General features: G+C 38.8%; 1 protein-coding gene across 1 annotated transcript in view; it reads left to right on the top strand.

The window, feature by feature from the left end:
* Nucleotides 1–12,702, top strand: part of si:ch211-106n13.3 (vWFA and Collagen domain-containing protein) — a 32,929-nt gene that overhangs the window by 9,242 nt on the left and 10,985 nt on the right. The window contains exons 10-18 of the mRNA XM_027166125.2: nucleotides 550–603; nucleotides 766–819; nucleotides 997–1,050; nucleotides 1,615–1,662; nucleotides 1,744–1,797; nucleotides 2,696–2,749; nucleotides 9,788–9,841; nucleotides 11,477–11,521; nucleotides 12,536–12,589. Coding sequence (XP_027021926.2) covers nucleotides 550–603; nucleotides 766–819; nucleotides 997–1,050; nucleotides 1,615–1,662; nucleotides 1,744–1,797; nucleotides 2,696–2,749; nucleotides 9,788–9,841; nucleotides 11,477–11,521; nucleotides 12,536–12,589 — 471 coding nt within the window. The remainder of the gene's footprint in view (nucleotides 1–549; nucleotides 604–765; nucleotides 820–996; nucleotides 1,051–1,614; nucleotides 1,663–1,743; nucleotides 1,798–2,695; nucleotides 2,750–9,787; nucleotides 9,842–11,476; nucleotides 11,522–12,535; nucleotides 12,590–12,702) is intronic.

Below are 12,702 nucleotides of genomic sequence, written 5' to 3'. Positions count from 1 at the left end.
TGAGTGGCTCGTTTAATGTCATATTTATCACAATATTCACTAATAGCTACAGAAATGTAGGTCTCTTTTCAGCAAGTCACTTCAGCAAGGTGAACAAATCAGTATCAGTCACCCAACATGCACAAGTCATTCCTTTTGTTCAGGCTTCACAATTGCAAATGTGTAAGTCGTGTTTGCAGTTGAATGTCCGGCCATAATGAGTCAGTGAATCGCTTTGGCTATTTGATTCACCGAATCCTGTTCTAGATCATTTAGTCCAAGCTGGAAATTTTTTTAGCAATATGGTGTATCAATAGCTTAATAAATTAATAGATTGCGATAGGCTGGGTGTCTCTCTTAATAACACATGACATCCAAGCATTTCATAAATGATAACAGAATAGCCATGATAATCAGCTATTTTACATTACTCAAGCTTGGATCATTTAACATATTAGACCCAAAAAAATAAATAATTTTTGAAAAAAAACTCTTACTAATAGAAGTCGTATAGTGCACCATCATTTGCATACAGTTTGGATCTGCATCACATGGTTTCTCTGTGTTAAGGGAAAACTTGGAGAGAGGGGTCCACCCGGTCAGCCTGGAAGAGACGCTGAGAAAGTGAGTGATGTAATCTGAAAAAGACAATTCATTTGAGAGTCGAGGCCTAAAATAGCCCAAAGAATTCTGATTATATTATAAGAAAGGAATGTGGTGTTAGCTTTAAGCCTTCATTTTTACTTTTTTCCCTTGAATGCTTACATCTAACTTCTCCATTTCCAGGGCGAAGCAGGCCAACCAGGACAAAAGGGGGAGAGAGGACTGGCTGGTCCCAAAGTAAGTCATATACTGTAATCAGTCTGTAAATTTAGGCCAAGCTGCCCACATTAGCATGTTACAGCATTTATTTAGCAGTGTACCTATATTGAGAAAAAAACATGTAGGATTTTTAGCAAAGAGATTTAGAACACACCTATGATGCTTATTTTTGATATGATAATAATCTTTCTATAGGGTGATATGGGAATCCAAGGGCCACCAGGGCGGCCAGGCCCTCCAGGACCAACAGTAAGGCTAATCTTAATTCTCAAAAAAAAAACAAAAAAAAAAACTGCTGATTCTATATGTATACAGATTTCCAGAACAAACCTTTGTTATACCCAATTGTTCGTGTGGGTTTTTTTCTTTTTGCATTAGCATTACCATTATAGTTATATGTATAATCAATTTTGTAGCATCACAACATCAGAAGCTCTGATTTCACAAGTTGTTACACAATGCTGATATGTCTTAGTATGTGAGTAATTACAGTGTCATTTAAGCAGTAAGAAGTTTTAGTCATATACCAAAACATCTATGGGAAATGTTGATTATATGCCTTTACATAAAGTCCTCATAATTCTTTTATAGCTTACATGCTAACTAGAAAAATCATTAACTTATCATTAGCTAGCCCATGCTCTGTGTCCATCTTTTTACAAATTCGATCCACTTCATTGGCGTACGTTTTGTGTATTTGCCTTCCATTTCCATTTTCCTGCACCAGAGCAAAATAATGTATAAAAAGGTAAGATATTGATTGCTACTTTCCTCTATACCCAGTAACATACCATGATTTTTATCCTTCTTTAGGGCCCGGGACTCTCAAAATGGAAAGATTATGGAGTAGAAGAAAGCAAGGTAAGCTTGTATACATCACATCCTGGACAAAGCGTTCCGTTGTTAGTCCACTATCACTGATCTGAGCATGTTAACTCACAGGGAATCACATTCCAGGCAGGAGAAGCAGGACCCACAGGGAAACCTGGACCACAGGTGAGTCAACGCAACTCAAAAATCAGATTTTAAACACAAATTCTTTTTGGCTGGATAGTTTTGGTTATACAGTATATAATGCGATTTGACCATTTTCTATTTTCCCCATGACTTATATAGTTTTTACTATGGTTTATCCAATGTGTTACTATAACTTCTATGGTTTATCCAATGTGTTACCATGGCAACTATGGTTTATTTAATGTGTTACCATGGCTACTATGGATTATTTAATGTTTTACCGCAGTTTATAGGGTTTATCCCACGTGTTACCATGTCTAATATGGTTTATCCATTGTTCCATCATGGCTAATATGGTTTATCCAATGTGTTACTATAACTACTATGGTTTATCCATTGTGTTACCATGGCAACTATGGTTTATCCAATGTGTTACCATGGCTACTATTTTTTATCCAACGAGTTACCATGGCTAATATGGTTCATCCATTGTTCCCTCATGGCTAATATGGTTTATCCATTGTTCCATTATGGCTAATATGGTTTACCTAATGTGTTACCATGGCTACTATGGTTTATCTAATGTGTTACCATGGTCACTATGGTTTAATCGTGGTTTTCCCATGGCTACCATGGGTTTACCTATGGTTTTACCAAGACTAATATGGTTTCATTGTGAGTTTTACAATGGTTTAGATAAAGTTGTTCATATTTATTATACTCATATGTATTATTATAGCATATTTATTGTTATACAGCTTCATGTTTACTGTTCATAATCCTGAAGCTACCCATTATAAGCATTTATGATGTTCTTATGCATTACAATGTTGCAATTTATTTTTCTTCACAGATTAATTAAAATGTTCAGTATTAGAATGTAAACAGGAGAAACATTATTTTGACAGTCATTAAAAAAATCATGTTTTCTGTGTAGGGGGAGCCAGGGATACCTGGAAATGATGGACTTCCAGGACAAGTTGGACAGAAGGTACAGTAATATTTTTAATCATAGGGCATATAGCTTGTTTTTCTTATCATGATATCATGACTATTCTCACTACACAACACACACCTATGCTCACTACAGTAGAATGTCTAGATTTCACAACGTAAAATCAACGTAAAACAACCGAGCGGCAGATCGTCTGACATAACACGCTTCTTGCAGTTACGGAATGTCTCTCGAGTAGCTCTCTCAGGGAAGACTACGCCGTAGTATTTTCGGCTGCTGTTACGTATTTGTGGCCGTTCTTTTTCCTCTGACATTCTCGAGTTGTTCAGAAAACAGGACGCAGATATATCGACGGTCGTCGTGTAAATAAAAAGAGCGTCCAGTTCCCAGAGTATGCTAAGTAGATGACACAGTTCTGTGTTCAGGACTAGTTTGTTGCACTTAAACGCTAAATGTAGGTTTGAAGTCAAAACACTGACAGAAGCCTGGCTGTTCATTTGCTTTAACCCAAAAATAGACTTAAACCTCCAAAGATTTTTTTTTTTAGTTATGCTTATTTTGAGTAAAAATAAGCGCATCAGCTAAATGGGAGTAGGCGAGTATTTGAGCGATTATAACAAGCTGAATATGAATGGCTGGAATTTAAGTTGCACATGTGGCGTCTTTTACCCAAATCTATTTCTAACTCGGTGCCTCTGTCGTAGCATCTGTGTTGAGGAGAACTCCTGTTCGCCCTGCGTGCCTACAGAAAATTAAAACCCTTCTATTTACTGCCTCATTAACTTAGGCAGACTTAGTAGTAAATGGATTTTATTAAATTGCACACCAAAGCTTAATGCTTAATGATTTTTTTTTGATCATTTGATATGGGTCTGTTCAAAAGACCTCTTTGCTTTTCTTTTTTCCTTGACGTTAAAGTAAGAGAGGATAACTGAGTCTTTATCCTGAGCTGAATAGTTTTAGCAGCACATTCAGCGTTGGACTTCCTATTCAGAAATGGTTTAAGCTGCCAGTTATGCTTTAAGATAAAAAAAAAAAAAATCAAAATCCATGATCGTCTCATCCACTCCATGCTTTATTAATGACTCTTTAACTGTAAAGCTGAGATTTGCCTTATAGTTGATATATAGTTATATCGTGCTAATGTCAACTGTAATAGAGATATACTACTGTAGGCTGCACAAGCCTCATCAAGTCTTTTTCAATTCAATTCAGTTCAATTCAATTCAAGTTTATTTGTATAGCACTTTTTACAATTGACATCGTCTCAAAGCAGCTTTACAGAACATAAACATAGAACAAAAGGTTAATATAAAGAATAATATAAAGATTAATAGAATGCAAAATTCAAGATTAATATTAGATAGATTTAGTTCACAATGTATATGTATTTATCCCCGATGAGCAAGTCTGAGTGACTCAGGGGACTGTGGGGAGGAAAAACTCCTTTAGACGGTAAAGGAAGAAACCTCGAGAGGAACCAGACACAAAGGGGAACCTCATCCTCATATGAGTGACACTGGAGGGTGTGATTATAAATATACAGTCAAACAGATGTTATATAGATGCATATATGTTTTTTTGCACACAAATGTCTTCACAGTAAACTATTACAGTATACTATTTTCACCGTAAACAGTGATATCAAACCCATTTCAGCTCTCTGAGCTGCCCCAAGTGCCTGTTCATAAGCAGCTAAAATTCGTTGTAAGGTTATACAACAGAGGGAAAAACACACCTCTCATACCGAAAGCCAACACAGTCCTGACTCATCAGACGTACAGCCAGGAAATCATTTGTTTATGCTTTTCGTTTAGGTTAAAAAAGTGCACATGGAGAGCAGGTTAGCTTAGTTATGTTCATTAAAACAGATGACAGGAAAACGGATGTGTGTGTGATGGATCATGTCCAACATTTCAGCATTGAGCTTTTGTGTGTTCTGTTCTTGCATTTTGTCTATCGCAGATTATTCGTCTTACTTATTATTCGATCTTCTGTCTCTACTGTATATCTTTATCTCAAGCCGGTTTCTAATAAAAATACAGGGTGTCCAAAATGTATTGGATCCCAGTTCTGTCTGAATGACCGGTTTCTGTCAGCCAGGCGAAACCATTTAAGCACACTCGAGTAAACAATACATCCGTGTTGCTTGGAATGAGACGTGACGATAAGTAGGCTGATCTCTTCTGCTGTCCACATCAGTCTCCTGTGGCTGTTTCTCCACCCTCTCCATGCACCTTCCCATTTTGGCTTCCTATCTTAAATCAGAAACCCCACCACATCTCTCCTCCTGGCTTCCCCTCACTATGTAGCAGGCTGCACAGAGTGATTAGCTAACCGGAGTACGGTTTGATGTGGCGCACATCAGTGGATAAAAGATATACGACTCGGGGTTAGGTTTGCCGGGGAACAGCTGGCACGGTTGTCGCTGAAAAAGCTCTGTAATCATAGGGTTCGTAAGCATACGCTCCAAGCCTGTAAAACCAACTGCTCTGTGCTCAGAAGTCTGCTCCCGTGTTCGTACGACTCCGTAGCCATCATCGTGTATTAAACTTTAGACGTACATTCTTTTAAATAATGTAACACACAACAGGATTTCCTCGCGGAAAGATATTCCACAGCTAAGGTTGCCGTCTCGTAAAAAGCGGCGTAATTGGTGCTCTGGAGTCTGTGCATGGAAATGATTTTAGAGTGTTACAGGGTGCAATTATTCCACGTTGTGTTTGAGGACCGTGCGCTTTGTGTGAGGTCTTTGACTATCAAAGGCTTAAGGTTGCATGCTTTTTTTTATCACAGCAATGAGCGGGAGTTTGGTAGCAATGTCTAGAGCAGGGACGCTCGTGTCATTAACTACACTGTGTATGCGATCATATCAAGTGTATGTTCAAGAATACGGACTGGAATATTAGGTGTATATATAGAGGTGTGATGTTATAGGAAAATAATCAATGGCAGGGTGCTGTGGATTTGTGTTACCAGCATAAATGACTGATTATAGCTTTGCCTTCATTGGGGTTATTTATTTATTTATTTATTTATTTTTTATGAGCGATCCATCATACAACACCTGCTAAATAATAAATCAGCCATAATCAAGAGAACTACACGTGCTTGCAATTTTTCAAAATAGGTGCAGATTTTGAACTGAGACACGTCATGTGACATCACAATGTTTACAGTAAAAAAATATATATATATTTTATTATTTTTTTGGGTCGCAACAATCACAAAAAAAAATCAAAATCCTGGAGGGACTGATTTACTTTATAAAATAAATCTCTTTCCCTTGTAGACACCCGTATTATTTATTAGCATCTTGCCTTCTTCCTTCTGAATAGCAGACAATTTTCCTGCATGATACAGTAACTGATGTCATTTTTAACCTTTAATTACTTTACTGGTCATGAAAAGTGCATAAATAAATGTTAGCAAAAGCAAAAAGTATGATGGAAATGCAGTACCGTTCAAACCACACACACACACACACACACACACACACACACACACACACACACACACACACACACACACACACACACACACACACACACACAATACAAATAGATAAATAAAGCGTGCTGATGAGACAAGAAGATTTGTGATGAAATATTTAGATTGTGTTCAATTTTTTTCACAGGTTACTCAGTTTGAAGGTGTTTCATCTCTCACACATTGCACACACACACACACACACACGTGTTCAGGAATATCTGTGCTATTTTTGAACCCAGGCGATATACATTACCACAGACTGACGTCTCGTTAGAAAGGAGGGTCCCCCTAAAGCCTCCCCCAAGGTTTCAGCGTGAATGCGGCTTGTAATTTGGCACTCGGGGGGTGAAGCGAGCGAAATGACGAACCTCATACATATCTCTGTGCCTGGCTGTCATGGGCGTAGCATATTTTAGATCTTTAATAACAGACTGCCTCAAAGTTCCTACTCGCTTTCCAATTAGGGCACGTGCGTGCTATACCCGCGCGTGTAATTTCTACAGCGACATTTTCGCTTTCATTTTTAGATGTAAAAATGTAGTGTATTTTCCAGGATTCCAAGTTTAAGATTTAATTACATAGGGGTTCATCTTGAAAGCGTTTAAAAGCTTTCTATAGCTCAAGGAGATCTATATCAGGATATACACATCAGGACCGGGACCAGGTGACACTTTAGTGTGGTGTGTGGTGATGTGGCCTCGTGCTGACTAGCGGTTTGGATATTAGAGTACAGGTTATTGGCTATATTATTGTGTGACTACTGCAAAAAAGTGCCCTTAGTAGGATATCACGCTAATTAATCCACAATATTAAACACAGAGAGTTATTTTTTGGGCCATAAATACACTATGGAATGTCATTCAAGAGCAATATTACACACATAAACATGACAATATTAATTAACACTAAGGGAATCTAGTTAATCTAGTAGTAATTAATTAATTAATTAGATGTCTCATTAAAGTTTTTTTTTCTTCGCACAGCATCGTAATCAGAGACCGCGTTTATCTCGAAGGCCGGCGTTTTTTTTTTTTGTTTGTTTTTGTTTTATGCATGACGTTACGAACGAGCTTTTGCGTATGAGAGACTATTTCTAAGAGTTCTCGATAATTAAATAATATATAATGCTTTCCATTTTCTTATTCATACCGTATATCATCCTGTTGGTAAAATAAGATCTGTATCTTCAACCACACATTTTTTTTAGCTTTAAAGTCAAGCGCTGAAGCACTGATCGGAAAACTCACCATTTTTCTTATACAATTTGAAGACGATTTCTGAAAGCAGGATTTTTTTTTAATAATCTAAAAGTAGAGCCCCGAAAACGGACTTTAACAGTTTATAACTGTTTATAACTTATAACTGTTTATAACAGGAAGCTGTGTCGATTTTGACATTACATTTAATCATACTGAACATAACTAATGACCAAAATATAATTATCTCGACGTTAGTACTGTAACATTAGAAACAACGTTTCAAAAGGTGCACCGTTGTAATTATGGTGGTACAAAATAAACCAATTTTGGTCTGAAGGCTTCGTGATAAGATAAGAAGTCTTTGAAGAATACTGTAAATGTTTAGATTGTGGTAAACTTGTCGGATTTCACAGTAGGAGGAAATGGGAGCCCCTCATTTAAAGGAGCTATCTCGTCCATCATTGGAGTCACATCCCGCCAAGTTCTCACACTCACCCTGTGGTCAGACCTCTCTGGCCACAAGCAGCACTTGTATTCCTCAGTATTTACAGCAGTTACAACCTCACTTCAAGTCCACAACCAGGGTCTTATTTTCTAAATGACAGGGTGTGTTGCTTGTGTGTTTAGCTGCACATGTGCACGTGGTGAACCTCATGAAGAACCTGCTCTTTGTGCACTGCTTTACGGGTAAACGTGACACACGTCGCCCGTGGTGTGTGCGGTCGTGGCAGGAGCGCAGTTTAGTTTTAATCCCTTGATGTCGAAGGCTGATTAGCATCTGAGGAGACGTGATCCTAAACTACGGCACTTACTGTACTTATTAAGCATAGAGGCGATCAAGGGAATTAGGAAGAAGTGTGAAACGCAAGACTTCGTCTAAACACACCGACTAAATTTTCGTCTTATTGAGTTACTGAGTTCGGCAAAGTATTTAAAGTAACCTTCAGAAAAAGATAAGCAAGTTTGAATATTTTTGGAAATATTCTCTAGCGTTAGCCTCAAATCAAGGCTTTAGCAATTTCTCCTAACATTAGCACCTGACCAGTTGCTATATTCAGGGCTCTCAAGTTTTGAACACAGGCAAGCGTGACCCCCCCCCCCCCCCAAGTATTTGTTTAATTTCCATTTATTAATTGTGTGTGTATGTGTGTGTGTGTGTGTGTGAGAGAGAGAGAGAGAGAGAGAGAGAGAGAGAGAGAGAGAGAGAGAGAGAGAGAGATTATGACTGGTGTTGTTTATTGTAAGTGTTTGTTGCCTTTTTGGACTCCTTTATCTTTTGTAATGTTGCTCCCATATAAAACAGTTCAGCACAAGCCCAGACATTTTTAGGGACATGATTGAGGACAATGTCCCGTCCAGAGACAAGCTGTTTCGTGTTGAGGTTTTGTTCAAACCGACCATCGAAAATGCCCTCTCTAATGAATATGTTTTTTTTTTCATTGGTTGTTGCGTTAAATCTTAACCAGATACAATAGTGCTATTTTCTGATTGGCTATCGTGTAGCCTCTTTTTCTGATTGGCTGATAAGTGTCAGGCTCGACTAAGAGCTACAGGTGAGACGCGTTTGATTCCTGCCCGTTTCCATAGAGACAGCGGTGTGGACTGATACATTCTGGGCGCTGCGGCTTATTAAATATATGATAAATAGTCAAAAAGTTTTTCCGCATGAGAAATACGATGTGTGTCGGCAGAGCGTGAGAAAAGACCCAAATATGTGACCGTCACTCTCAATGCGTGACACTTGACAGCCCTGTATATTTGTACAATAAAAAGTCAACAATAAATCAAGACAAGGATGCTTAGAATAAGATAAGTTTATCTAACGCTAGCCATGATGCTAAGAGTGAAATTAGCAGAAATACGGTATGTTAGCTAAACCTGGCTAGCATTTGTAACTATCTAGCTAGTTTTCATACATTATTTACATTTACAGAAGTGAGTCAATACATAAAAGACTGTTTTTGATTACTTTCCTGTTACAGCAATCCCCCTAGTGCTTTATTCCTTATTTTACTTATTTAATGTGATTTTATTTGACATATTTATTTTTCCTGGAATGTTTGATAAAGTTGGTTTTGTAATGTAATGCACAGATGTGTGAGTGGAACACGTCTAACATCGAACATGTGAATTTTGCATCAAATAAACCTAGTGTGATGAACTAATTCCCAACAAAGGGAATTCCCAACCTTCTGTAATGTAGTTGCTTAAATATTGCACAAAAGAGAGACTCGTCTACAAAACATCTTACTTAATGATCCCTTAAGCAATGCTACCTCTTCCTCATAAAATTAGAAAAATTAATTTTTTTTGTTTAAATCGTTGTTCCTGAATTTCTCAATGAGATTAATGAATGAATCTGTTTATTAATCCTTTGTTACAGGGTGAAAAGGGGGATGCTGGTGAACCTGGAGCTGACGGACAGAACGGTATTCCGGTAAGATGACCTTAAATCCTTGTGAACTTTTTTTTCCCCCTGGTTGTCATCATCAGCATCATCAGCATCATCATCATCATCATCATCATCATCATCATCATCATCATCATCATCATGGGTATTACTGCAATCACTGGTCACCACAGGACTGTTGTTCTCTTTTTATACTTCCCTGTTCTCCCTGCATTAAGACATTTCCAAACATCATTAAAGTTGCCTGATTTAGTAAAAAATCCCCCTCTGAGATCGGATCTCCGTCTAATCTGTAACAATCTGTAACAAACAACTAATCGCTTCTCGTTAGCCCGTGTCGTTACGATGTAATTACAAAGGATGAGTCTGAATCAGACTGCAGCTTGGGGAAAGACGTGAGCCAAACAGCTGGATAAACCCGAAGATGCCTAAAGCCGCCGGTGATCTATCTTAGAGGTTTAATATCTCTTAATGCATAGTGAAATGGAACAGCTTGGTGTGATGTCACTTCTCAGCACACATTCACCCCTTCTTCCTGCCAGCAGTGAAAGTTTTTTTTTTCTCCATGAACCCATTTGCTGTAAATTTTAAGCTTTAAATACCCTCAGCTCAGATTGGATGTTTATTCATCCTGGCAGGCGGTTTCTGTGGAGACGTTTTTGGCTGCGTGAAGGTTTTTCTTGTGGCTTCTTAAGTATGGGAAGCAAAGCGGGATCTATGGAATCGTTGAGGTAGAGAGACGTGTCGTTTCACGTCACGCTCCCCAGCGCTATTTTGAGTCTTTGTCATTAATCCAGCGGTTAATTCAGACCCTCGGATCTACCTGCGGTGAACCTCTGGATGTTCTGTTTCCAGTGGAACATTTACGCTAAGCGAAAAGACTTCAGGTGCTAAGGGGGATATTTCCAGAACATGAACACTACACTACTACTACAGTCCCTCACAGTTTCTCTACAGACTTGTTCTCATTTCGATCTGATTTCGCTAGTTTATGGAAAAGGCCGGACGAGGGAACGTTCTGCTTGATTGCTGTAAAGTGTGGCGCTCATTCACCCACTAACTCGGCCGGGTGGCACTTCCTGTTTACGCCAAAACCGAGCCGGATCATATCAAAAAAAGAAATCTTTAGCATCTCGGTGTTCCTGAGGCACTTTGGGTGGGGAAGCTATTGAAAGGAACACAAACCGAACAGCTAAGTGACTGCACCGGGTTTGAGTTTTCTCTCTCCTCCGATCTTTAATCAACTCTCTCTTGGGTGTAATTACTGCTCTAACGAGGGAGAAGTCCAATTGCCAGACGACAAAACGAAAGCAGCCGAAGGAAACTGAACACCCAGAAAACTAGACGTACAGTAAGAACCCCTTTACCGAGTGGAAGCCTACAATTTATTCAATTGCCAGATGTGAAGTGAGGCAGAAACACAGCATCACAGCACAGAGCCGAGTAATTAAAGGTTATGAATCCACCACTGGTTCTCAGACAAAGTGATGGCATCAGAACTCACAACCTTCTGATCACTAGCAGATCCTCAATACGCCTGACCCACTGTTTTATATAACGGTTTATTTTTTCCTCAATATGGACTGTATTTGTGGTTATGCATGGAAAGTTAAAAAAAAAAAAAATTCCTTCTTGCATATTGTGTTTCTCTGCATCTTTCAGGGCATGAGAGGTCTTCCAGGTGAAACGGGACCTGCTGGACCCCAGGTAAGAGTTTACAATAAACATACAGTACTTAATCCTACAAACTTATCGATCCTAGCAATGCTTTATTTATTAATGAATAATGTCATACCTCTTTTTTATTTTATTTTATCTGATTAAAGACGCATTTAATTTTTATGGAATGTCTGCAAAACCTTTTTCTCCCCTCTGAACTTACGTTAACGTCGTTCTTTATAAAAAAGTCAAGATGAATATGAAAAAAAAGCCACAGTATATCATGTTACTGAGAAAATACAAAACGCAAAGGTATTCCTGTATTGGAAAACATTACGTTTCAGTCTGATACACAGTGCTGACACTGGAGACTCTTTCCATGCACATTCATTCATTTATTCATTCATTCATTTTCTACCGCTTATCCGAACTACCTCGGGTCACGGGGAGCCTGTGCCTATCTCAGGCGTCATCGGGCATCGAGGCAGGATACACCCTGGACAGAGTGCCAACCCATCACAGGGCACACACAAACTCATTCACTCACACACTCACACACTATGGACAATTTTCCAGAGATACCAGTCAAACTACCATGCATGTCTTTGGACCGGGGGAGGAAACCGGAGTACCCGGAGGAAACCCCCGAGGCACGGGGAGAACATGCAAACTCCACACACACAAGGCGGAGGCGGGAATCGAACCCCCAACCCTGGAGGTGTGAGGCAAACATGCTAGCCACTAAGCCACGGTGCCCCCTCCTTTCCCTAAACAAAATTATTTAATTTTTTTTTAATTTAAAAACAAATGCATATGTTATTGTTACCGAAACTGTGTATTATGCATTGGGAGGAAGGCGTTAATTAAAAGCTTGCTGTTATACTGTAGAAAATTAATCAACAACTGATCAAAAATGTTTAGAATGAGAGGCGGGTAAATTTACTGTGACAGTTAAGAGGACCTAGTTAGGAATATCTGATTTTTGATAACACATTATTTTGGGCATTTTGTTTTGAGGTGTCTTGAGGTGTTGCTATTTGTGATGTCTTTAAACTGTAACAGGGTGAACGAGGCTTTCCGGGAACACCGGGTTCAGTGGGAACAAAAGGACCTCAGGTATGTATGAAAGAAAGGAGTTTTTGCTCAGAGAATGTCAGGTCTTAAACAATTGTGTTCATGTCATACATTAATAGAGAACAGTTCAATGCAACTGGGAGCTGCTGCCGCCT

This window comes from Tachysurus fulvidraco, chromosome 22, assembly GCF_022655615.1.
Source record: "Tachysurus fulvidraco isolate hzauxx_2018 chromosome 22, HZAU_PFXX_2.0, whole genome shotgun sequence".
In the NCBI taxonomy this organism is placed as follows: Eukaryota; Metazoa; Chordata; class Actinopteri; order Siluriformes; family Bagridae; genus Tachysurus; species Tachysurus fulvidraco.
Note: the sequence above shows the minus strand (reverse complement) of the source record. Positions and strands in the feature narration are given on the sequence as shown.